Source organism: Nerophis ophidion, linkage group LG10 (assembly GCF_033978795.1).
Source record: "Nerophis ophidion isolate RoL-2023_Sa linkage group LG10, RoL_Noph_v1.0, whole genome shotgun sequence".
Lineage (NCBI taxonomy): Eukaryota > Metazoa > Chordata > Actinopteri > Syngnathiformes > Syngnathidae > Nerophis > Nerophis ophidion.
The window spans coordinates 4,661,123-4,688,036 of NC_084620.1; the positions used below are offsets into that span (position 1 = coordinate 4,661,123).

Sequence of the window (26,914 nt, forward strand, 5' to 3'; positions counted from 1 at the left end):
TCAACCAGACACGTTTCATTGTGCGTTCGGCACTCAAATAATCAGTCGAAGAGCTCATTTTTGATATTTATTTGCATTATTTCGTAGCTGCTACGTGTAAAACAAACACGCCTTGTGTGGATCATTGATCTCCGGTGACTGGACTAAGCTATTTAAATTATATGTTTTTTTACAAGACAAAACCGATTGTGTAAATAAGTGTTTTTACAGACTACAACAAGAGCGTTAAAGGCCTACTGAAATGAGATTTTCTTATTTAAACGGGGATAGCAGGTTCATTCTGTGTCCTACTTGATCATTTCGCGATATTGCCATATTTTTTCTGAAAGGATTTAGGAGAGAAAGTTCGCAACTTTTCGTCGCTAATAAAAAAGCCTTACCTGTACCGGAAGTAGCAGACGATGTGCGCGTGACGTCACGGGTTGTGGAGCTCTGTCACGCCAAATTTCTTCCCCCCTACAGCCCCCCCCCCATGTATTTCCGGGGTCATGATTAATACAGATGTTTTGTTAACGCTATATTATAAAAACAGACGTTTTATTAGCGCTATATTTGATAAAAAATAAAATTAAAAAAACTATTTACAAACACAAGCTATGTGACGACGCATTTACTTTCGGGGTCACGTTTCCTCTTACGTCATCCCATAGCTTGTGTTTGTAAATTGTTTTTCTATTTTTTTTTTGTAATTTTTTTTATAATATAGCGTTAACAAAACGTCTGTATTTTTATAACATAGCGTTAACAAAATGCCTGTATTAATCATGACCCTGGAAGTAAATGGGGGGGGGGGTTTGTAGCGGGAAGAAATTTGGCGTGACAGCTCCTCACATTGTTTACAATCATTGCCACCAGCAGCTACAGCGATTCACACCGAGAAAGTGACGATTTCCCCATTAATTTGAGCGAGGATGAAAGATTCGTGGATGAGGATAGTGAGAGTGAAGGACTAGAAAAAAATTTTTTTTAAAAGGGCGAGAGCAGTGGGAGCATTTCAGATGTTATTAGACACATTTACTAGGATAATTCTGGAAGATCCCTTATCTGCTTATTGTGTTACTAGTATTTTAGTGAGATTATTTGGTACCTGAAAGTCGGAGGAGTGTGGTGACCGCCAGTGTCTCCGGTGGGAGGAGGTAAGAGAGCCCGTAGCTGCAGGAGGACGCGAGCTCTGCTCATGTCTATGGTAAGAACCGACTTATTACCATAATTTTCTCACCGAAAACTGCAGGTTGACATGTGGTCGGGAACCATGTTCGCTTGACCGCTCTGTTCCATAGTAAAGCTTCACCTTCGGGAATGTAAACAAGGAAACACCGGCTGTGTTTGTGTTGCTAAAGACAGCTGCAATACACTGCTTTCCACCTACATATTTCTTCTTTGACTTCTCCATTATTAATTAAACGAATTGTAAAAGATTCAGCAACACAGATGTCCAGAATACTGTGTAATTATGCGATTAAAGCAGACTACTAATAGCTTGGATCAGGCTGGAAAAAAATGTCCGCTACAACCGGTGGCGTCACGCGCACGCGTCATCATTACGCAACGTTTTCAACAGGATACTTAGCGAGAAATTTAAAATTGCAATTTAGTAAACTAAAAAGGCCGTATTGGCATGTGTTGCAATGTTAATATTTCATCATTGATATATAAACTATCAGACTGCGTGGTCGGTAGTAGTGGGTTTCAGTAGGCCTTTAAATGTGTGATGAAGCTATGAGGCCTCTTTCTGATGCGTTTTTGCAAGGTGGACCTGTTGTCACTGAACATCATGGATCATATCAATCCATCAGCAATCAATCAAAGTGTACTTATATTGCCCTAAATCACAAGTGTCTCAAAGGGCTGCACAAGCCTCAACGGTATGATGTGATTGATTGAAACTTTTATTAGTAGATTGCACAGTACAGTACATATTCCGTACAATTGACCACTAAATGGTAACACCCGAATAAGTTTTTCAACTTGTTTAAGTCGGGGTCCACGTTAATCAATTCAATCATGTAGCTGGTTACAAAAACACTGAAAAAGGAGGACAACGCTGGTCTTGTTTATCATGATGTGGGATAACAGCTTTAGCTTCAACTTTGCCAACAGCAAAGTTTCCTGTCACCTGAGCACACGTCACTAATCTGGAAGTTGACACTGATCAAAACCTGTCCATCCGGGGTGTTCTACTTTGTGGGGAAAAAAGACAAAACAACTGTACAGTCAGCATTTATACTTCCGACACTGATTCTTATTTATTACTACAGTACTCTTGTCTTGTTCTGGATATTGTACAGTATTTTGTATTTCTATAGTGTTTCTTATATTGTACAGTATTTTGTATTTCTACAGTGTTTTGTATATTGTACAGGATTGCTTGTTATTTTTATTGGCTAATAATCTGTTTATTTCAATTGTTAGTTTTTCCTTTATTACCTCTTGTGTTATTTATTTTACCCCATATTTGTTCCCACAACCGCACCTTAAGTTTGAGTCTTTAATCTTGTTATATGCAAATATAATGACAATAAAGTCTATTCTATTCTTATAGCGTGTATGATTATCATCGGGTGTCCTGCTTACAACTGACTCAAAGTCCACACTTCATGCATACTTTGCTTCGTGTCAAATTCCACCTGTGCTAAGATTAAAGAAACTTAATCTTACAAACAAGATTGACCCAGGTTACAGTTCTGTCTATAGCAGCATTTATTAGCTCATTTTATCCGCTACTTTCAGCAACAATGAAGGCTGCAATGATTAATCGATTAGAAAAAAGCTTTGATTTATATTTTGGTGCGTTGATTAATCTTTTGAGTGTAACTAATAAATATAGATACAATCCAGAATACATGGACTGCCCGGAACTTTAAAAGTGCCATATTATCTTACCTCTTGGTACATGTTTTTGTTTATTTGGGATCCCCATAAATGTTGAAAACTTCAAATCAAACCATGACTCGGGTAACCTGACTCTCGCCAGATCCTTGTTGTTCGCTGAACTCCACACAAGGATCTGGGACTTCTCAATAGGAGATGTATTTCGGATTTGTAAAAAAAAAAAATAATTGTATGTGATTGGATAAACGACTTGTCCGTTATCATGAATGGCGTGCTACTTCAAGCACTGACATCGAAATCAACCCGTGATGCTGATGAGAGCGACGCTGGGAAATCCAAAGCACAACAGCCGACATATTGGATAACGACAGAGCAAAAATAATTATTATTCGATAGATTCGACAAAACAATTGCAATAGCAGAATCATTTTCAGCACATGACTCCTCGCTCCGTGCCGCCATTGTTTGAACCAAACAGTCGCTTCGGCGCTACGTCACGTCTATAAAATCCAGCCCGGCGATCCTGATTGGTTCATTATTTTTTGCTATCTTGAAGCAGTTTGCATAGCCCTTGATCCCAGATCCTTGTGTGGAGCTCAGCAAACTACAAGGATCTGGCGAGAGTCAGGTTATGATTCTGGAGATATTTATAAAACAGTATTGCCTTCTTCCTAATTTGACACTTCAGTGACCGATTTTGCCCGAGTTACGTCACCGGCTATCTCCATATTTGGTAGAGGTTTACCCGAAGAGCTTTGCTGGAGTCTGCCATTCTTATTTAGTTGTAGTCCAAAAGGTCTCAATGAGTCACTGTCAGTGAAAAAATGTCTATGAGTTCCTTTTTTCTCTGTCCTCTTTTTGTGGGGCAGACTGGCTCGTACATGCACATGCATGCTAAAATCAAAAGGTGCGTACAGTTCTAACTTGTATCCGTCAGTAAAGTTGATATGGAAGTGCTTAACAACTACAACATGGCTGGCGAAGTGGAGGCTTGCAGGAGGACTTTGGCAAGTAAATAAGATAGACATTGACCGACGTGTTTTTTTTTCTTGGCTGATACCGATACAGATTATTGGTCGTCAAGGAGGCGGATATTCATTTAGAGTAAAATTTTGCTATACATAAATAGTAAACAGCTGGACAAGGCTTCAAGTTGTTTTTTTTAAACATTATTTTTAGGTAAATGACGGACCAGTAGACATGATGTTTCATTTGCTGCTAATTTTGTGGTTACTTTAGCTCCAAGTAACATTAGGGGATTTCACAAGCACTTTTTATTATGTGTGTCTAAGAGGAATGCGCTGATAATCGGTGGATCCCTCGGCCCACAAAATGGAGCATTCTGAAAGGGACAGTCAAAAAATGGTTTGTAAAACAAAATGTTTTGAAACATTTTGACCAAAGCACTACCATTACATGTTAAGTAGATCCCACGAGGGTGTTTTAAATGTAGAAAAAAAATAATTATATGAGCCTTTACCCTTGGCCGAATATTAATTAATACATTTTGTTTTGCAGACATTTCAAAAGCGCACTTTCAATGTTGTTGAAGTGCATTTAATAAAAAAATATATTTATTTGAATTTTTTCCCCAAAATACGCGCAGACTCTATGATGTGTGTTATTCGATTACTTGATCAATCAAATAAACTACTTGATAGAGTACTTGATTATGAACATAATTGATAGCTGCAGCCCCAATAGCAACTTTTTCTAGTGTTCAATATAATACATCAAACGCTGGCTAGGAGTTTTTATCCACTTTTGTTTCAGTAAAAAAAAAAAAAAGACTCACCCTACTTCCAATTACGCCAGGTAATACACAGTCTGGTGCCGATCCAAAACATCCACCCGTCTTCTGTTGCTCATTGGTGCCTATCCCGGCAGACTTTGGGCAAGCAGTGGGGTGCACCCTGGACTGGTCGCCAGCAGCCAATCACAGGACACATATGAACAACTTTTCCCACTCACACCTACAGTATCAATCAATCAATCAATGTTTACTTATATAGCCCTAAATCACTAGTGTCTCAAAGGGCTGCACAAACCACCACGACATCCTCGGTAGGCCCACATAAGGGCAAGGAAAACTCACACCCAGTGGGACGTCGGTGACAATAATGACTATGAGAACCTTGGAGAGGAGGAAAGCAATGGATGTCGAGCGGGTCTAACATGATACTGTGAAAGTTCAATCCATAATGGATCCAACACAGTCGCGAGAGTCCAGTCCAAAGCGGATCCAACACAGCAGCGAGAGTCCCGTTCACAGCGGAGCCAGCAGGAAACCATCCCAAGCGGAGGCGGATCAGCATCGCAGAGATGTCCCCAGCCGATACACAGGCAAGCAGTACATGGCCACCGGATCGGACCGGACCCCCTCCACAAGGGAGAGTGGGACATAGAAGAAAAAGAAAAGAAACGGCAGATCAACTGGTCTAAAAAGGGAGTCTATTTAAAGGCCAGAGTATACAAATGAGTTTTAAGGTGAGACTTAAATGCTTCTACTGAGGTGGCATCTCGAACTGTTACCGGGAGGGCATTCCAGAGTACTGGAGCCCGAACGGAAAACGCTCTATAGCCCGCAGACTTTTTTTGGGCTTTGGGAATCCCTAACAAGCCGGAGTCCTTTGAACGCAGATTTCTTGCCGGGACATATGGTACAATACAATCGGCAAGATAGGATGGAGCTAGACCGTGTAGTATTTTATACGTAAGTAGTAAAACCTTAAAGTCACATCTTAAGTGCACAGGAAGCCAGTGCAGGTGAGCCAGTATAGGTATATATGTATGTATATATGTATATAAAGGTATATGCAGTACAGGCGTAATGTGATCAAACTTTCTTGTTCTTGTCAAAAGTCTAGCAGCCGCATTTTGTACCAACTGTAATCTTTTAATGCTAGACATGGGGAGACCCGAAAATAATACGTTACAGTAGTCGTATATACCATTTAGTCTCCAATTAGCCTGACACGGATGCTTTTTGGGATGTCAAAGCAGGGATCTTAAACTCAATTGACCTGGGCACTGCTGAAGTTAGTCGTCTGCGTGAGGCTGGACCGTACAAAGTATTCCCTTCAGAATCACGTTTTAACAACATGACTAAATGTAAAAGACTTTTAATGATGTGATGTGCGATACCACTGATCTTCTTTCCACTCTGATACTCAGTAAAATTCAAGTTGGTGTCGGCGAGACCAATCCAACACTTTGTGCAAACATACGAAATTTCTATCCATCCATTTTCTAATATGTCTGCTAAAATTTAAAAAGTTGTGTATTTCAAGTAATAACATGTCTCACATGTCTCATAGCATAAAGAATACAAGACAGTCACAAATATTTTCTGTTATGACGCCCCCAGGAAAAACTAAATATTTAACCCCCACTCTCCACCATGACTATAAATAGTGTATTTGGGCTTCACGGTGGCAGAGGGGTTAGTGCGTCTGCCTCACAATACGAAGGTCCTGCAGTCCTGGGTTCAAATCCAGGCTCGGGATCTTTCTGTGTGGAGTTTGCATGTTCTCCCCGTGAATGCGTGGGTTCCCTCCGGGTTTTCCGGCTTCCTCCCACTTCCAAAGACATGCACCTGGGGATAGGTTGATTGGCAACACTAAATTGGCCCTAGTGTGTGAATGTTGTCTGTCTATCTGTGTTGGCCCTGCGATGAGGTGGCGACTTGTCCAGGGTGTGCCCCGCCTTCCGCCCGATTGTAGCTGAGATAGGCGCCAGCGCCCCCCGCGACCCCGAAAGGGAATAAGCGGTAGGAAATGGATGGATGGATGGTCCATAAAAGTGTTACAACTATACGTCTGCATAAAATGTTTATTAACATTAAAGGAAACAACGGTGGTTACATTGAGGACAAACGCTCATATTCTGGTAGGGCAAAAGAAGCCTGTTCCTCAAGGCCACACGTGCCCCCCAGGGGGGCCCGCCCCACAAATTTCAGAAGGGCAGAAGTCCTGTGGGGAGTGCTCAGAGAGTATGGGGTATCGGACTGTCTTATTGTGGCGGTCCTCTTCCTGTACGATCAGTGTCAGAGCTTGGTCCGCATTGCCGGCAGTAAGTCGAACACATTTCCAGTGAGGGTTGGACTCCGCCAAGGCTGTCCTTTGTCACCGATTCTGTTCATAACTTTTATGGACAATTTCTAGGCGCAGTCAAGGCGTTGAGGGGTTCCGGTTTGGTAACCGCAGGATTAGGTCTCTGCTTTTTGCAGCTGCGTGTGAAGCGACCGGAATGAGAATCAGCACCTCCAAGTCCGAGTCCATGGTTCTCGCCCGGAAAAGGGTGGAATGCCATCTCCGGGTTGGGGAGGAGACCCTGCCCCAAGTGGAGGAGTTCAAGTACCTAGGAGTCTTGTTCACGAGTGGGGGAAGAGTGGATCGTGAGATCGACAGGCGGATCGGTGCGGCGTCTTTAGTAATGCAGACGTTGTACCGATCCGTTGTGGTGAAGAAGGAGCTGAGCCGGAAGGCAAAGCTCTCAATTTACCGGTCGATCTACGTTCTCATCCTCACCTATGGTCATGAGCTTTGGGTCATGACCGAAAGGATAAGATCACGGGTACAAGCGGCCGAAATGAGTTTCCTCCGCCGTGTGGCGGGTCTCTCCCTTAGAGATAGGGTGAGAAGCTCTGTCATCCGGGAGGAACTCAAAGTAAAGCCACTGCTCCTTCACATCGAGAGGAGCCAGATGAGGTGGTTCGGGCATCTGGTCAGGATGCCACCCGAACGCCTCCCTAGGGAGGTGTTTAGGGCACGTCCAACCGGTAGGAGGCCACGGGGAAGACCCAGGACACGTTGGGAAGACTATGTCTCCCGGCTGGCCTGGGAACGCCTCGGGATCCCCCGGGAAGAGCTAGACGAAGTGGCTGGGGAGAGGGAAGTCTGGGTTTCCCTGCTTAGGCTGTTGCCCCCGCGACCCGACCTCGGATAAGCGGAAGATGATGGATGGATGGATGGATTTATATTGAGGTTATGGTGTATAAAGTCAAGCTATTGTAATAAAACAGAAAAAAAGGACACGGTCATACAAAGTACACAAAAATGGTGTTTCAAACACAAAATAAAGAAAATGAGTGAAATCATTAAAATAATTGACAAGTAGTAGAAAAATGGATGGATGGATGGATAGACTACGAACTACCATTAGCATACATTTACAATTCAGTTACATGAAAATCTCAATGTGAAAATGTACGTTGAGTTACTTTACATAGTGTTCCTGCTCAAATAACTAATGTATTGATATTTTGAATTTATAATCGATATTGTTGCATAAATATCTGGTGTCGGCGGTATTGATATTTCAGTATCAGACCGCACATCGCTACTAACAGCAGCTATTGTGACCCTGAGCTATGAAAAGTTATTAAAAATGTCAAATTAAATGTAAAATGTTGTATTTTGACACTGTTGATGTGATGTTGCTCTTTGTGTTGCCTAAATGTGTGTTTGTGGTCTTGTCATTTTGGTGTTTCACTGTTATCGTAGTATTTAAGTATTACCTGCCCAGGGTGCGTGGAGCACGGTCACACTGAACTATGGCATTAAGTAGAGGGGCAAAAAATGTGGGCCCATGGGCTGGCCGCGAGTTTGAGACCCCTGCTTTAGAGAAATATGATTATTGTAAAAAGTAGTCATCCAAATATTTATTCGATCAAAAGTATTGTAGTTAATGTATAACAAAATACTCAAGTATTGAGTAACTGGTGAGCAACTTTGGATCTATTTAGTAGCTATTTTTTAATGGTAATTGCACTACAACTGGTGTGCGTGCACAACATGCACCACAAAAAATTTAAATTTTCCAGTCGCTTATGACATTATAACAGGGCTAATGTTAGCATATGCACAGCTAAAACTTAAAGAAAAAACATGTACAACTTACCACGATATTATTTGTCTTGTTGGAAGTGAAATTCTTGTAAGCTGAAATGTGAACATTTCTACTGACACTAGGGGTGTACGGTGCACAAAAATTTCGGTTCAGTACATACCTCGGTTTAGAGGTCACGGTTCGGTTCATTTTCGGTACAGTAAGAAAACAACAAAATATACATTTTTTGGTTATTTATTTACCAAATTTGTAAACAGTGGCTTGATCCTTTTAACATTGGGAACACTTTAATAATTCTGCCCACGTTAATCCACATTAAACTGCCTCAAGTTGTTGCTTTGATTAAATAAAATGACAAAACCTTTCTTCTACATATAAAAAGTGCAACATTAAACAGTTTCAAGTCAACTCATCATGCTTAATTTATTACAGCATTTGGGAAGCCTGTAGTTGGCTTTTATTATATACACACACACACACAGCAAAAGCAGCTAACCTAACGCTAAAAGCTAATTAGCCTTCACCTCAACCCAGAACTATGAGCGAGCTGAGCTGCAGTTTAAGTTTCTAGAAGGTCAACGGGCTCATAGTGATGTTTGTAATAGTTGTGACTGGGAAGTGTTTTTTATAATTTGGGGAGTGTATGATGTCAGCTGCTCACCTGCTAAACACATATCTGCTCATCTCGACACCGGAGCACTGACTCCATGCTTTCTGAATACGCACTGCTGATTGGCTGTTACATCGCTCTTAATACGCTCTGCCGATTGGCTTTGTATGTAACCAATCAGATGGTTGTGTGGGCGGGACAATGCTGGGTGCTCAGTGCTCAGACAGAGGCAGGAAGCAGAGCAGCTTGTTAAGACTTTAATTTACAAACTCGTTCGATACACCCTCCTACCGAACCCAAACCCCCGTACCGAAACGGTTCAATACAAATACACGTACCGTTACACCCCTAACTGACACAGATGTCAGCGAATGATATAAATGTTGTTTTTCATAGTGTTTAAGTAAACACTGACTTCGCCTCATTTGACGTCATGTCACTTTTTACAGTGTGTAGTTTAAATGCAGATATGTGTGCCAGACGATCAAATATCAGCATTTTGGAGTACATCAATATTGGCCTTTTTTGTCTTACAACTACTGTACAACTCAACAACATCAGCAGATACAATATGTACACATATGTTGCCAGCATTTAAAAGTATCAATAATTAGTGAAGTCGATAAATAAAAAACACTGTTTAATAATCTGTTTGCAGTGCATGTGAAGAGTTGCCAGCTGTATTTGTTTCACCACTGCAAGTTAGTGTACACTAACCAACAACATTGATACACCAGCGGGAGTTAAGTGGGTGAAGTGTCATGCCCAAGGACACAAAAGCAGAATCTTATTCGTACCAGGACCTCACACGCTGTTAAAAGAGGAACTGCACTTTCTTGGGAATTTTGCCTATCGTTCACAATCTTGATTTTGAAAGACAAGAACACATATTTCTTTCTTCTTTTTTTTTTTTTAGGATTTTAAAGATGATAAACGTTTGGAAGATGCGGCCAGTAAAAAGTCACTTCAAAGCTCTCCAAAACAACTATAAAAAACTCTATCAGCATTTTATTTATACACTGCAAATCTATATAAATAAATAAATAAATGGGTTGTACTTGTATAGCGCTTTTCTACCTTCAAGGTACTCAAAGCGCTTTGACACTACTTCCACATTTACACACACATTCACACACTGATGGAGGGAGCTGCCATGCAAGGCGCCAACCAGCACCCATCAGGAGCAAGGGTGAAGTGTCTTGCTCAGGTCACAACGGACGTGACGAGGTTGGTACTAGGTGGGATTTGAACCAGGGACCCTCGGGTTGCGCACGGCCACTCTCCCACTGCGCCACGCCGTCCCACGTAGTAACAGACACATTGATAACAATATGTAATCTGTATAATATTTACCATATTTTGGTCATTTTAAGCACTGCCGGACCTGTTTCCCCTCAGCACATTTATTTCAGTTTCCATAGTAGCACACTTCCGACTTCCGTGTTCTAATCATGGCAGACTCGGTAACAGACAACGAAGACAACTATTTTGGGAAAAATGACACAGCCTTATCTTTTCGAAGCTGGATATACAAAGGATGAACTGCTGCTTTTAGAAGCGACCGAGAGGCTGAAAGGTTGGATCGGACAAAAGCCGAGAGAGTGAGGCTGGCGTGTCTTGACGCTGTAAATGTTGAACTTCAAGTCAAGCTATTTCCACTAAAAAAAAAAGAGTGCTTATCCAGAATAAACTGGAAAAAAAACGCACAACTGTCCATCGAGTGAGTCACTTGAATATTTATCATGATACACGCAGCACATCATGCTCGGTAAAAACAAAACCTGAAATGTGGGCTACTACTTTACAGATACTGTAATATGAGTGTTCATGTTGTTCACTCTGTAAGATTGGTGTCCTACCACATTGTGTTGTAGCATACCCATGTGTTACTACACTAGAAAGAGGGTTCCTCAGTGTTCGCTCTCACAATAACAATGTCGCTACAGTTTGGTTCTTACACAGGTAACGTAAATGAAGTATTGTTGGCGGCTTTGGGATGCATTTTCAAAGTGATTTTAAGGGTTGAATGGATTGCTCTCATTAGCTGCATTGCTAGCCACCTAGGACGAGGCGATTCTTACAAGTTAGAAATTAAAAAAAAAATGGGGGTAACCGATCACTGGATCGGTTCGCAGCCGAGTGTGAAGCGACCGGAATGAGAATCAGCACCTCCAAGTCCGAGTCCATGGTTCTCGCCCGGAAAAGGGTGGAGTGCCATCTCCGGGTTGGGGAGGAGACCCTGCCCCAAGTGGAGGAGTTCAAGTACCTAGGAGTCTTGTTCACGAGTGAGGGAAGAGTGGATCGTGAGATCGACAGGCGGATCGGTGCGGCGTCTTCAGTAATGCGGACGTTGTACCGATCCGTTGTGGTGAAGAAGGAGCTGAGCCGGAAGGCAAAGCTCTCAATTTACCGGTCGATCTACGTTCCCATCCTCACCTATGGTCATGAGCTTTGGGTCATGACCGAAAGGATAAGATCACGGGTACAAGCGGCCGAAATGAGTTTCCTCCGCCGTGTGGCGGGGCTCTCCCTTAGAGATAGGGTGAGAAGCTCTGCCATCCGGGAGGAACTCAAAGTAAAGCCGCTGCTCCTCCACATCGAGAGGAGCCAGATGAGGTGGTTCGGGCATCTGGTCAGGATGCCACCCGAACGCCTCCCTAGGGAGGTGTTTAGGGCACGTCCAGCTGGTAGGAGGCCACGGGGAAGACCCAGGACACGTTGGGAAGACTATGTCTCCCGGCTGGCCTGGGAACGCCTCGGGATCCCCCGGGAAGAGCTAGACGAAGTGGCTGGGGAGAGGGAAGTCTGAGTTTCCCTGCTTAGGCTGTTGCCCCCGCGACCCGACCTCGGATAAGCGGAAGATGATGGATGGATGAATGATAAGCAAAATTCATAAAAAAATTCCAGTTCCCCTTTTATCATTTGGGCTGGACGATTATGGCAAAATAATAAACATTATTTTGTTTGATGGGCTTCACGGTGGCAGAGGGGTTAGTGCGTCTGCCTCACAATACGAAGTTCCTGCAGTCCTGGGTTCAAATCCAGGCTCGGGATCTTTCTGTGTGGAGTTTGCATGTTCTCCCCGTGAATGCGTGGGTTCCCTCCGGGTACTCCGGCTTCCTCCCACCTCCAAAGACATGCACCTGGGGATAGGTTGATTGGCAACACTAAATTGGCCCTAGTGTGTGAATGTGAGTGTGAATGTTGTCTGTCTATCTGTGTTGGCCCTGCGATGAGGTGGCGACTTGTCCAGGGTGTACCCCGCCTTCCGCCCGATTGTAACTGAGATAGGCGCCAGCGCCCCCCGCGACCCTAAAAGGGAATAAGCGGTAGGAAATGGATGGATGGATGGATTTTGTTTGATATCGTAATTACAATTAATAACACTGTTATTCATTAATTTGAATACATTTGTATTTGTTGTACCACCAAAACCTAACTTTAGATATAGTTTAAAAAAACAGTTATGAATTAGTAACAAATAAACTACAATTAAAATAATAATACATTTAAATAACAATAGAAATATAACTATACGGTTACTAAAAATAAAAACAATACAATTCAGTTATTCTTTTGTTTATATATATATATATATATTTTTTTACACATCCACTTTTTTTTTTTTTTTTTACTACCAATGCTTTTTCTGTCAAATAAAATGCAATAAAATCTTTTGTAATTAAATACGAACATCCTCACTTTTATTGGTACAATACATCTTTGCACAATTTAGACCAGTATTTTAAGCTTAAGTATAATAATATATGTGTAAATGTATCAGTAAGTGCTTTAAGAACATTATTTTAGTTTAAGGTACTTTTTTGAAGCCTTTATTTTGTTAGCACAACCAGACCGGATGTTGGACACTGCGCTATTATTGTGAAGGGGGGAAATGTGCTGTGCTGTTGTTCTCAGCTTGGCGAGTCAAGAAAGGACATGAGGCTGTAAAAAAATGAATGAGCAGTACAGGACAAATTATTTTCCCAAACAAATGTTCCATCTCCTCACAATGACAACATTTCACTCACATTTATGTCAATTTCTGTCATTTTCTGTGTTTATTAGCGGATTCCGTTTTATTGGCCAATTATTTAATACTGTCTGCAGTTACTCCAACATGAAAATAATATGACTTACTTATTTTTTTTTTAGTTTAGTGATTATTGATTAGGCATACTAGTGCCGTGTCAAATAAACAGTAGTAACTATGTTGAGATTCCAAACTTTTTTTCCCACTCACGCTCACTTATCCGTTTCACCATCACAAGTTCTGGAATTTACATGCACATTGTGTGCACATTAATAGTTTAGTTTTTTTCTTGATTATTGTATTTTCAGGATTGTGAAAAACCATGTTAAAGATGTCCAGTTCTACGATTACCCATAAGTGAAATCGGCAAATACCTTTTTTTTTTTTTATACCAATACATGTTACATATATTTACTTGAAAAAATTATATTTATTTATGGTGAGTGTTATTAACAGTCTAACAATATCAACACAATATTTAATATTTAATATCAACACAATATTTAAGCCACTTCCTTATTCTCCTTTATTAAATATATTTAGTTTGAGCAAAACAAAGTCAATAGTACACAATACTTAAAGGCCTACTGAAAGCCACTACTAGCGACCACGCAGTCTGATAGTTTATATATCAATGATGAAATATTAACATTGCAACACATGCCAATACGGCCTTTTTAGTTTACTAAATTGCAATTTTAAATTTCCCGGGAGTTTCTTCTTGAAAACGTTGCGGAATGATGACGTGTACGCGTGATGTCGCGGACTGTTAGGAAGTATGAGCGCTGCACACACACACAGTTAAAAGTCCTCTGCTTTAACCGCATAATTACACAGTATTCTGGACATCTGTGTTGCTAAATCTTTTGCAATTTGTTCAATTAATAATGAAGAAGTCACAGTAGAAAGATGGAGTTGGGAAGCTTTAGCCTTTAGCCACACAAACACACGGTGATTCCTGGTTTAAAATTCCCGGAGGTGAAGCTTTACTATGGATCAGAGCGGTCAAGCGAACATGGATCCCGACCAAACATCAACCAGCAGTTTTCGGTGAGAAAATTGTGGTAAAAAGTCGCCACTTACTGGAGATCAGCTGAGTTTGTGCCGTCCATACAGCTGCCGTCGTCTTCCTTAAGACACTGGCCTCAAAACACCCGTGGACACACCCTTCCGACTATCAGGTATTATTAAACTCACTGAAACACTAGCAACAGAATAGAAAGATAAGGGATTTCCCAGAATTATCCTAGTAAATGTGTCTAAAAACATCTGAATCCGTCCCAATGCAATCGAGCTTTTTTTTTTTAACTTGATTTTTTTTCTTTTCTATTTCGTCCCTATCAATATCCTCAAACACAAATCTTTCATCCTCGCTCAAATTAATGGGGAAATTGTCGTTTTCTTGGTCCGAATAGCTCTTTTTGTTGGAGGCTCTCATTAAAAACAATGTAAGGAGCCCTCAAGGGGTGACGTCATCGTCTGCGACTTCCGGTAAAGGCGAGGCTTTTCTTTTAGCGACTAAAAGTTGCGAACTTTATCGTGGATGTTCTCTACTAAATCCTTTCAGCAAAAATATGGCAATATCGCGAAATGATCAAGTATGACATAGAAGAGGAACTTCAAGGGACGGCGTGGCGCAGTGGTAGAGTGGCCGTGCGCAACCTGAGGGTCCCTAGTTCAATCCCCACCTAGTACCAACCTCGTCACGTCCGTTGTGTCCTGAGCAAGACACTTCACCCTTGCTCCTGATGGGTGCTGGTTAGCGCCTTGCATGGCAGCTCCCTCCATCAGTGTGTGAATGCGGAAGTAGTGTCAAAGCGTTTTGAGTACCTTGAAGGTAGAAAAGCGCTATACAAGTACAACCCATATAATGGACGTGCTACCCCCGTTTAAATAAGAAATTCTCATTTCAGTAGGCCTTTAAACAGAAGCAAAAATGACTTATTCATTTAAATCTTTTGGTTTTTCAAATGACTTTTGCTCTCAAAGTCCTCCTTTTGTGTAAGGAACTACTCCCTGAGTTTGCAAACATGAACGAAAATGACAATATTGAGAGAATGAAAATATGTATTTAATTACTCTTGTATCGATCATATACCTATACTACCTCTGGTATCAACACCACATATTTTATGGATTGATGCACCCTTTTATGTGACAATGCTGACACACTAACAGTTATTAGTGAATTATATTTAAATAGCGCTTTTTCTCAAGTGACTCAAAGCGCTTTACATAGTGAAACCCAATATCTAAGTTACATTTAAACCAGTGTGGGTGGCACTGGGAGCAGGTGAGTAAAGTGTCTTGCCCAAGGATACAACGGCAGTAACTAGGATGGCACAAGCGGGAATCGAACCTGCAACCCTCAACTTGCTGGCACGTCCACTCTACCAACCGAGCTATGCCGCCCCACTATACTATTCTCTCTTTACTCATTTTAATCTACTTGTTAATTTCCTGTTATAATCTTACATTCTGCTGTACCACATTTCTATCTACACTTCTTAAACTTCATGACTTACAAAGCACTTATTTAGGTGGTGGTCGGAGGGGCCGTAGGCGCAAACTGGCAGCCACGCTTCCATCAGTCTACCCTAGGGCAGCTGTGGCTACAGATGTAGCTTACCACCACCAGGTGTGAATGAATGATGGGTTCCAACTTCTCTGTGGGCGCTTTGAGTACCAATCCATAGAAAAGCGCGATATAAATCTAATCCATTATTATTATTATTATTATTTATGCCTGCTCTTGGTCAATCAATCAATCAATCAATGTTTACTTATATAGCCCTAAATCACTAGTGTCTCAAAGGGCTGCACAAACCACTACGACATCCTCGGTAGGCCCACATAAGGGCAAGGAAAACTCACACCCAGTGGGACGTCGGTGACAATGATGACTATGAGAACATGATACTGTGATACTGATGATACTGATGACTATGAGAACATATGAGAACATGATACTGTGAAAGATCAATCCATAATGGATCCAACACAGTCGCGAGAGTCCAGTCCAAAGCGGATCCAACACAGCAGCGAGAGTCCCGTTCACAGCAGAGCCAGCAGGAAACCATCCCAAGCGGAGGCTGATCAGCAGCGCAGAGATGTCCCCAGCCGATACACAGGCGAGCAGTACATGGCCACTGGATCGGACCGGACTCCCTCCACAGGGGAGAGTGGGACATAGAAGAAAAAGAAAAGAAACGGCAGATCAACTGGTCTAAAAAGGGAGTCTATTTAAAGGCTAGAGTATACAAATGAGTTTTAAGGTGAGACTTAAATGCTTCTACTGAGGTAGCACCTCGAACTTGTACCGGGAGGGCATTCCAGAGTACTGGAGCCCGAAATGAAAAAGCTCTACAGCCCGCAGACTTTTTTTGGGCTTTGGGGATCACTAATAAGCCGGAGTCCTTTGAACGCAGATTTCTTGCCGGGACATATGGTACAATACAATCGGCAAGATAGGATGGAGCTAGACCGTGTAGTATTTTATACGTAAGTAGTAAAACCTTAAAGTCACATCTTAAGTGCACAGGAAGCCAGTGCAGGTGAGCCAGTACAGGTATATATGTATGTATATATGTATATAAAGGTATATACAGTACAGGCGTAATGTGATCAAACTTTCTTGTTCTTGTCAAAAGTCTAGCAGCCGCATTTTGTACCAACTGTAATCTTTTAATGCTAGACATGGGGAGACCCGAAAATAATACGTTACAGTAGTCGAGGCGAGACGTAACAAACGCATGGATTGGTGTGTACATGTTTAGCCTCGTCCTCCAGTGATAACAATCCTTAAGAAACTTCAATATGTATTGTGTTTGCCATAGTAGGGGTAATTATTTTTAATTTAGGCCAGTGGCTCCACACTGTGTATGAAGACCCAATTATCTACTGACTTACCTAAAACAAATGGAGTAAGTCAGATGTCTGTGTTAAAAGACAAATTGGCTATGGCCGATGATATACTTTTTCACACTAAAAATGGTCCGATACTGATCGGCATATCTCTAGTGGCAGTTTCATGTCACCCAAGATGTTATTTTGTTGTCTCGCCCCCTCAGGCTCCAGCATGGGTTTTCATCCTGAGTGCTGTGGGCCTCTTCGTGTACCAGTCTCTGGATGCCATCGACGGCAAGCAGGCCCGCCGGACAAACAGCAGCTCCGCCCTCGGCGAGCTCTTCGACCACGGCTGCGACGCCGTCTCCACAGGTCGCTGCACAAAACAGACTCCAGGTGGTCCTTGCCGAGCAATGCGGGTGATATAACGAGACGATGTCGTTGTCGCAGTGTTTGTTGCCGTGGGTACGTGCATCTCGTGCGGCATTGGCAGATACCCTGACTGGATCTTCTTCTGCGGCTTCATCGGGATGTTTATGTTCTTCTGCGCCCACTGGCAGACCTACGTTTCAGGAACCCTCCGCTTTGGCCTGTGAGTCCCCGCATGTGCATGAATGCTTAGGCACTTTACTTCTTCTTCTTCTTCTTTCTCTTGACAGGGTGGACGTCACAGAGGTGCAGTTTGCCATCGTGACCATGTACCTCATGTCCGCCTTTGGGGGCGTGAGCCTTTGGCAATGCACGGTAAAATCAAACGTCCATCCATACTTGGCTATTTTCCCGGGAGACTCCCGAATTTCAGTGCCTCTCCCGAGGCAACCATTCTCCCCAATTTCGACCTAGACAACAATATCGGGGCACTGCCTTCAGCGTCCTCTACAACCCGTCGTCACGTCCGCTTTTCCTCCATACAAAAAGCGTGCCAGCCCAGTCACATAATACATCCATCCATCCATTTTCTACCGCTTATTCCCTTTTGGGGTCGCGGGGGGCGCTGGCGCCTATCTCAGCTACAATCGGGCAGAAGGCGGGGTACACCCTGGACAAGTCGCCACCTCATCACAGGGCCAACACAGATAGACAGACAACATTCACACACTAGGGCCAATTTAGTGTTGCCAATCAACCTATCCCCAGGTGCATGTCTTTGGAAGTGGGAGGAAGTCCACGCATTCACGGGGAGAACATGCAAACTCCACACAGAAAGATCCCGAGTCTGGATTTGAACCCAGGACTGCAGGACCTTGGTATTGTGAGGCAGACGCACTAACCCCTCTGCCACCGTGAAGCCCACACATCATACAGTGGGGCAAAAAAGTATTTAGTCAGCCAGCGATTGTGCAAGTTCTCCCACTTAAAATGATGACAGAGGTCTGTAATTTTCATCATAGGTACACTTCAACTGTGAGAGACAGAATGTGAAGAAAAAATTCAGGAGTTCACATTGTAGGAATTTTAAATAATTTATTTGTAAATTATGGTGGAAAATTAGTATTTGGTCAACCATTCAAGGCTCTCACTGATGGAAGGAGGTTTTGGCTCAAAATCTCACGATACATGGCCCCATTCATTCTTTCCTTAACACGGATCAATCGTCCTGTCCCCTTAGCAGAAAAACAGCCCCAAAGCATGATGTTTCCACCCCCATGCTTCACAGTAGGTATGGTGTTCTTGGGATGCAACTCAGTATTCTTCTTCCTCCAAACACGACAAGTTGAGTTTATACCAAAATGGATACATGGATGATACAGCAGAGGATTGGGAGAATGTCATGTGGTCAGATGAAACCAAAATAGAACTTTTTGGTATAAACTCAAATCGTCGTGTTTGGAGGAAGAATACTGAGTTGCATCCCAAGAACACCATACCTACTGTGAAGCATGGGGTATGTCTTTACAATCTCACTAAAACACTATTAAAACAATAAGCACATAAGGGATCTTCCAGAATTATCCTAGTAAATGTGTCTAATTACATCTGAAACGGTCCCATTGCCGCCGCCTGGAGCTGTTGCTTTTTTTTTTTTTTTTTTTGTGTGCTTCACTCTAACTTTCCTTTTCCACGAATCGTTCATCCTCGCTCAAATTAATGGGGAAATTGTCGCCTTCTCGGTCCGAATAGCTCTTGCTGCTGGAGGCTCACATTATAAATAATGTGAGGAGCCCTCACACCGGTGACGTCACACGCACATCGTCTGCTACTTCCAGTAAAGGCAATGCTTTTTTATTAGCGACCAAAAGTTGCGAAGTTTTTCATCGATGTTCTCTACTAAATCCTTTCAGCAAAAATGTGGCAATATCGCGAAATGATCAAGTATGACACATAGAATGGATCTGCTATCCCCGTTTAAATAAGAAAATCTCATTTCAGTAGGCCCTTAAGTGGTGTTTTATGGAGAAAATAGATTTACTATAAAAACTTAACCCTGTTCAAGAACCAAATTGGTAAATCGAGGTTCTGCTGTACTGCAGTGGTCAAGAACCATGAATTGATTAACGTAGACCTCAACTTAAGTTGAAAAACTTATTGGGGTGTTACCATTTAGTGGTCAATTGTACGGAATAGATTAGATTAGATCAGATAGTACTTTATTCATTCCGTCAGGAGAGTTCCTTCGGGAAAATTACAATTTTCAGCACAATCCCATTCAAGATCAGACAAACATTACAGGGAGACAGAACAGGATCGCTGACGGGTCTGCCGGCTTCCAGCGCCCCTTACAAAAAAGATGAGATACAGGTAAACAAGGGGGGATTAAAATGAAATTAAAAAAAAATCGGTTTTAGCCTGGGCCTTGGAGAGGGGGTGCAGACTGAGGCCAAGAGGAAAAAAAAATAAAATAAAACAAAAAACAAAAAAAACAAAAAAACAACAACAATATGTACTGTACTGTGCAATCTACTAATAAAAGTCTCAATCAATCAAAAAAAAAAGAAAAAGACGTGCTCAGTGGCCTTGTGCTTAGAGTTTCCGCCTTGAGATCGGTAGGTTGTGAGTTCAAACCCCGGCTGAGTCATACCAAAGACTATAAAAATGGGACACATTACCTCCCTGCTTGGCATCTAGCATGAAGGGTTGGAATTGGGGGTTGAATCATCGGCGTGGCGCAGTGGGAGAGTGGCCGTGCGCAACCCGAGGGGCCCTGGTTCAAATCCCACCTAGTACCAACTTCGTCACGTCCGTTGTGTCCTGAGCAAGACACTTCACCCTTGCTCCTGATGGGTGCTGGTTGGCGCCTTGCATGGCAGCTCCCTCCATCAGTGTGTGAATGTGTGTGTGAATGGGTAAATGTGGAAGTAGTGTCAAAGCGCTTTGAGTACCTTGAAGGTAGAAAAGCGCTATACAAGTACAACCCATTTATCATTTATTTATTTAAAATGATTCCCAAGCGTGGCCACAGCTGCTGCTCACTGCTCCCCTCACCTCCCAGGGAGTTGAACAAGGGGATGGGTCAAATGCAGAGAGTAATTTCACCACTTCAGTGTTTGTGAGACTATCAGTGGTACTTTAACTTACAACTTTTAGTTCTCTCAGTCCTTTTTTACGCTTTGTGTTTTTAAAGTTACCCGTCATCGGACTGAAGATGTACGTCTTCCCCATCGTGGGCATCATCGGAGGGGCGCTCTACTCCTGCCACAACTACTTCCACGTCATCTTGAACGGCGGGGTCGGTAAAAATGGCTCCACCGTGGCGGTAAGCATCGTTTATAGCTTAATGATGTCTGGGAAGGTCAGCCGCCGCACCTCCCCTAACAAGCGTGGTCTCGCAGGACACCAGCGTGCTGAGTCCTGGTTTGCACATCGGCCTCATCCTCACGCTGGCCTTCATCATTTTCAAGAAGTCGTCCAGTCAGCTGTTTGAGCATCACCCCTGCCTCTACCTGCTCACCTTCGGCATGGTCATCGCCAAGATCTCCAACAAGCTTGTAGTACGTTTACAATTTTTGTACTGCCTTTCAAATTTCTTGCCGTGCACTTTCTCACAACTGTTTTTCCCGCCCCCCCCCACTGAGGTGGCGCACATGACAAAGAGCGAGCTGCACCTCCCAGACACCGCCTTCATCGGCCCGGGCCTCCTCTTCCTCAACCAGTACTTCAACAGCTTCATCGACGAGCACATAGTCCTGTGGATCGCCATGGTGAGCCTTTCTCATTAAAGCCTCCCAGGGCAAAAGGATTTTGCAAGACTGGTAAATGTTGCGGCGTCGTCATACCAGAAAAACAAGAATCCCAACGATTTATGCAACTTAATTAGAGCGTAATTAAAGCAAACATGTCCAAGAAGCATCGCGTGGACATCGGGGGCGGTACCTCTGGATTGGCAGACCGGGGTGGTGGTTCCTCTCTTTAAGAAGGGGGACCGGAGGGTGTGCTCCAACTATCGTGGGATCACACGCCTCAGCCTTCCCGGTAAGGTTTATTCAGGTGTACTGGAGAGGAGGCTACGCCGGATAGTCGAACCTCGGATCCAGGAGGAACAGTGTGGTTTTTCGTCCTGGTCGTGGAACTGTGGACCAGCTCTATACTCTCGGCAGGGTTCTTGAGGGTGCATGGGAGTTTGCCCAACCAGTCTACATGTGCTTTGTGGACTTGGAGAAGGCATTAGACCGTGTCCCTCGGGAAGTCCTGTGGGGAGTGCTCAGAGAGTATGGGGTATCGGACTGTCTTATTGTGGCGGTCCGTTCCCTGTATGATCAGTGCCAGAACTTGGTCCGCATTGCTGGCAGTTAGTTGGACACATTTCCAGTGAGGGTTGGACTCTGTCAAGGCTGTCCTTTGTCACCGATTCTGTTCATAACTTTTATGGACAGAATTTCTAGGCGCAGTCAAGGCGTTGAGGGGTTCCGGTTTGGTGGCCGCAGGATTAGGTCTCTGCTTTTTGCAGATGATGTGGTCCTGATGGCTTCATCTGGCCGGGATCTTCAGCTCTCACTGGATCGGTTCGCAGCCGAGTGTGAAGCGACCGGAATGAGAATCAGCACCTCCAAATCCAAGTCTATGGTTCTCGTCCAGAAAAGGGTGGAATGCCATCTCCTGGTTGGGGAGGAGACCCTGCCCCAAGTGGAGGAGTTCAAGTACCTAGGAGTCTTGTTTACGAGTGAGGGAAGAGTGGATCGTGAGATCGACAGGCGGATCGGTGCGGCGTCTTCAGTAATGCGGACGTTGTACCGATCCGTTGTGGTAAAGAAGGAGCTGAGCCGGAAGGCAAAGCTCTCAATTTACCGGTCGATCTACGTTCCCATCCTCACCTATGGTCATGAGCTTTGGGTCATGACCGAAAGGATAAGATCACGGGTACAAGCGGCCCAAATGAGTTCCCTCCGCCGGGTGGCGGGTCTCTCCCTTAGAGATAGGGTGAGAAGCTCTGCCAACCGGGAGGAACTCAAAGTAAAGCCGCTGCTCCTTCACATCGAGAGGAGCCAGATGAGGTGGTTCGGGCATCTGGTCAGGATGCCACCCGAACGCCTCCCTAGGGAGGTGTTTAGGGCACGTCCAACCGGTAGGAGGCCACGGGGAAGACCCAGGACACGTTGGGAAGACTATGTCTCCCGGCTGGCCTGGGACCGCCTCAGGATCCCCCGGGAAGAGCTAGACGAAGTGGCTGGGGAGAGGGAAGTCTGGGTTTCCCTGCTTAGGCTGTTGCCCCCGCGACCCAACCTCGGATAAGCGGAAGATGATGGATGGATGGATGGATGTCCAAGAAGGGCAGTAGACCATTCTGTGTGTACATTAAGACACAAAGTACGTTAGCAAGCCTTCTCACAGAGGCTGTTGAGGCAAAATGTTGCCCAAATTGTGACAGCTGCTCCTCAAATGATGTTTCCTGTTCCCTAATTTTCCTCACCGTTCAAAGGAACTATCAGAACTTTCCATAATGCCATCAAATATGTTGCCACACCCATCCAATGACGTGTGTATAAAGCTGGGCATTGAGGATCTCGTACGTTCACATTCTGCCGGAACAAACTACATTTTTAAATGTTGATTCCTCTTTTTGATTACATTGAAAACAGGGCAATATTTACGTGAAGTATCAAAGGACATAATACCTGCTGAAACATGAGTGTCATCGTAATGACAATCAAGAATGTATACAATACATTTTATGACCAGTTATTGCCAAATTACATTTAAAAATAATTTAATTGTAGTTATTTGTTACTTTCCCCAAATAGTAATCCAATTACTCACCTACTCAGTGGCCTAGTGGTTAGAGTGTCCGCCCGGAGATCGGTAGGTCGTGAGTTCAAATCCCGGCCGAGTCATACCAAAGACTATAAAAATGGGACCCATTACCTCCCTGCTTGGCACTCAGCATCAAGGGTTGGAATTGGGGGTTAAATCACCAAAAATGATTCCCGGGCGCGCCACCGCTGCTGCCCACTGCTCCCCTCACCTCCCAGGGGGTGATCAAGGGTGATGGGTCAAATGCAGAGAAAATCATCAGAGAATGATTTCGCCAAACCCAGTGTGTGTAACTTTTAACTTTAATTACAGAATAACTTTTCAATAAATGTAAATAATTACTAGCAAATGCATTACTTAAAAAAAAAATAATTAAAATATCAGTTAAGATGTTTCATGACAGCTGTGTGGGTGTCTGCGTGTGTGTGTGTGTGTGTGTGTGTGTGTGTGTGTGTGTGTGTGTGTGTGTGTGTGTGTGTGTGTGTGTGTTGTTTATGTCGTCATCAGACTCGATGGACAACCATAAGCAAGCAGTGTGTGTGTGTGTGTGTGTGTGTGGACGATTATTGCAAAAATAATAATCACCACTATTTTTGATTGGTATTGAAATCACAATTAATGGTAAATGGGTTATACTTGTGGGCTTCACGGTGGCAGAGGGGTTAGTGCGTCTGCCTCACAATACGAAGGTCCTGCAGTCCTGGGTTCAAATCCAGGCTCGGGATCTTTCTGTGTGGAGTTTGCATGTTCTCCCCGTGACTGCGTGGGTTCCCTCCGGGTACTCCGGCTTCCTCCCACTTCCAAAGACATGCACCTGGGGATAGGTTGATTGGCAAAACTAAATTGGCCTTAATGTGTGAATGTTGTCTGTCTGTCTGTGTTGGCCCTGTGATGAGGTGGCGACTTGTCCAGGGTGTACACCGCCTTCCGCCCAATTGTAGCTGAGATAGGCGCCAGCACCCCCAAAGGGAATAAGTAGTAGAATATGGATGGGTTATACTTGTATAGCACTTTTCTCTTTTCAAGGTCCTCAAAGTGCTTTGACTCTTATTTCCACACACTGATAGGGAGCTGCCATGCAAGGCCTTAGCCACCACCATCAGGAGCAAGGGTGAAGTGTCTTGCTCAAGGACAGAACGTACGTGACTAGGGTGGCGGACACCTGGGTTACAACCAGGAACCCTAAGGTTGCTGGCACGGCCGCTCTACCAACCACGCCATTTTGTACATTAGAGATACTAAAATCAATATCAATATTTGATAAACTATCTGAAGAAAACATCCACAAATTAGTTTTGTGTTTAAGGTACCAAAGCAAATTGATGTCTTTATTATTCCATATAGCGCCTTGCATGGCAGCTCCCGCCATCAGTGGGTGAATGTGGAAGTAAATAAAATGATAAATGGGTTGTACTTGTATAGCGCTTTTCTACCTTCAAGGTACTCAAAGCGCTTTGACACTACTTCCACATTTACCCATTCACACACACATTCACACACTGATGGAGGGAGCTGCCATGCAAGGCGCCAACCAGCACCCATCAGGAGCAAGGGTGAAGTGTCTTGCTCAGGACACAACGGACGTGACGAGGTTGGTTCTAGGTGGGATTTGAACCAGTGACCCTCGGGTTGCGCTCGGCCACTCTCCCACTGCGCCACGCTGTGTAGTAGTGTCAAAGCGCTTTGAGTTCCTTAAAAAAAAGGTGGAAAAGTGCTATACAAGTATAACCCATTTACCACCAACTGAACCCTTTTTTTTTTCCATTATTGCACAATTAAAAAGTGAAATAATATGTGCATTTATCAGAAAAAAAAAAAGCAGGAAAAAAATCTTCATTTTAAACAATTTTCCCCTAAAATACGCATTGAAGCTATAAAATTGTTTAATCCGATTACTAAATTGATCAAACAAATTAACTGATGGATTACAAAAATAATGGATATCTGCAGCATTAGACCGTGTACAGCAGGGGTCAGCAACCTTTTTGAAAGCAAGAGCTACTTCTTGGGTACTGATTCATGCCAAGGGCTACCAGTTTGATACACACTTAAATAAATTGCCAGAAATAGCCAATTTGCTCAATTTACCTTTAATAAATAAATCTATATATAAAAAAAAATGGGTATTTCTGTCTGTCATTCCGTCATACATTTTTTTTCCTTTAACAGAAGTTTTTTTGTAGGGAATAAATGATGAAAAAAAACACTTAATTGAACGGTTTAAGAGGAGAAAACACACACAAAAAAAGAAAATTAAATTTTGAAAAAGTTTATATTCAATTTCTACTCTTTAAAATTCAGAATTCAACTGTAAAAAAAATTGAAAAACTAGCTAATTCGAATCTTTTTGAAAAAATTAAGAACAATTTTTATGGAACATCAATAGTAATTTTTCCTGATAGATTACTTTTAGAATTTTGATGACATATTTTAAATAGGTTAAAATCCAATCTACACCTTGTTAGAATACATAACAAATTGTACCAAGTTATATTTGTAACAAACACAAATCATTATTTCTTCTAGATTTTACAGAACAACATTTTTTTTTTTAAAGGAATTCCAAAAACTTTGAAATAAGATTTAAATTTTATTTTACAGATTTCCTAGATTTGGCAGAATCATTTTTCTGAATTTTAATCATAAGTTGGAAGTACAAATATTTTTCTTTGAAAAAAACAGAAGCTAAAAGGAAGAATTAAATTAAAATGTATTTATTATTCTTTACAATAAAAATGAAAATACTTGAACATTGATTTAAATTGTCAGGAAAGAAGAGGAAGGAATTTAAAAGGTATCTGTGTTTAAAAATCCTAAAATAATTTTAGAGGTTGTATTTTTATCTCTAAAATTGTCTTTCTTAAAGTTATAAGAAGCAAAGTAAAAAAAAAAAAAAGAATTTATTCAAACAAGTGAAGACCAAGTCTTTAAAATATTTTATTGGATTAAAAATGTTGATAAAGCGAGACCAGCTTGCTGGTAAATAAATACAATTTTAAAAATAGAGGCAGCTCACTGGTAAGTGCTGCTATTTGAGCTATTTTTAGAACAGGCCAGCACGACTCATCTGGTCCTTACAGGCACCGCGTTGGCGCCCCCTGGTGTGCAGTAAGATGCACAGGTTGTCAGACATTTGGGTTTAAAAGTCCCATTTTTCTTTTGTTTTGTCTGTGTTTTTTTGCTCCTATGTTTATTTTGTCTATAGAATGTGTCTGCACTTTAGATGGCCTTGCTTTGAAATAGTCAAGAACTCTTGGTGCTCTGCCAACGACCTCACTAAGACTATCCAATCTTTTTCTCCTACTTTATCTGAACACTTTAGCCTTTGAGATCATTAAAGGCACAAATGACATCTGTTTATTTGTGGAGATCCCTGTTAGTTGTACTTTCACTAGCACGAAGGAGAACACTTTCTTTTCCATTGGGCGGCATAGCTCGGTTGGTAGAGTGGCCGTGTCAGCAACTTGAGGGTTGCAGGTTCGATTCCCGCTTCCGCCATCCTAGTCACTGCCGTTGTGTCCTTGGGCAAGACACTTTACCCACCTGCTCCCAGTGCC

The 26,914-nt window shown here is 42.8% G+C and overlaps 1 protein-coding gene across 1 annotated transcript in view; it reads left to right on the plus strand.

Moving 5' to 3' along the window:
• Positions 1 to 26,914, plus strand: part of chpt1 (choline phosphotransferase 1) — a 29,915-nt gene that overhangs the window by 553 nt on the left and 2,448 nt on the right. Inside the window, exons 2-7 of the mRNA XM_061912131.1 lie at positions 17,396 to 17,543; positions 17,622 to 17,763; positions 17,831 to 17,915; positions 20,734 to 20,865; positions 20,942 to 21,100; positions 21,185 to 21,310. Of these exons, the coding sequence (XP_061768115.1) occupies positions 17,396 to 17,543; positions 17,622 to 17,763; positions 17,831 to 17,915; positions 20,734 to 20,865; positions 20,942 to 21,100; positions 21,185 to 21,310 (792 nt within the window). The remainder of the gene's footprint in view (positions 1 to 17,395; positions 17,544 to 17,621; positions 17,764 to 17,830; positions 17,916 to 20,733; positions 20,866 to 20,941; positions 21,101 to 21,184; positions 21,311 to 26,914) is intronic.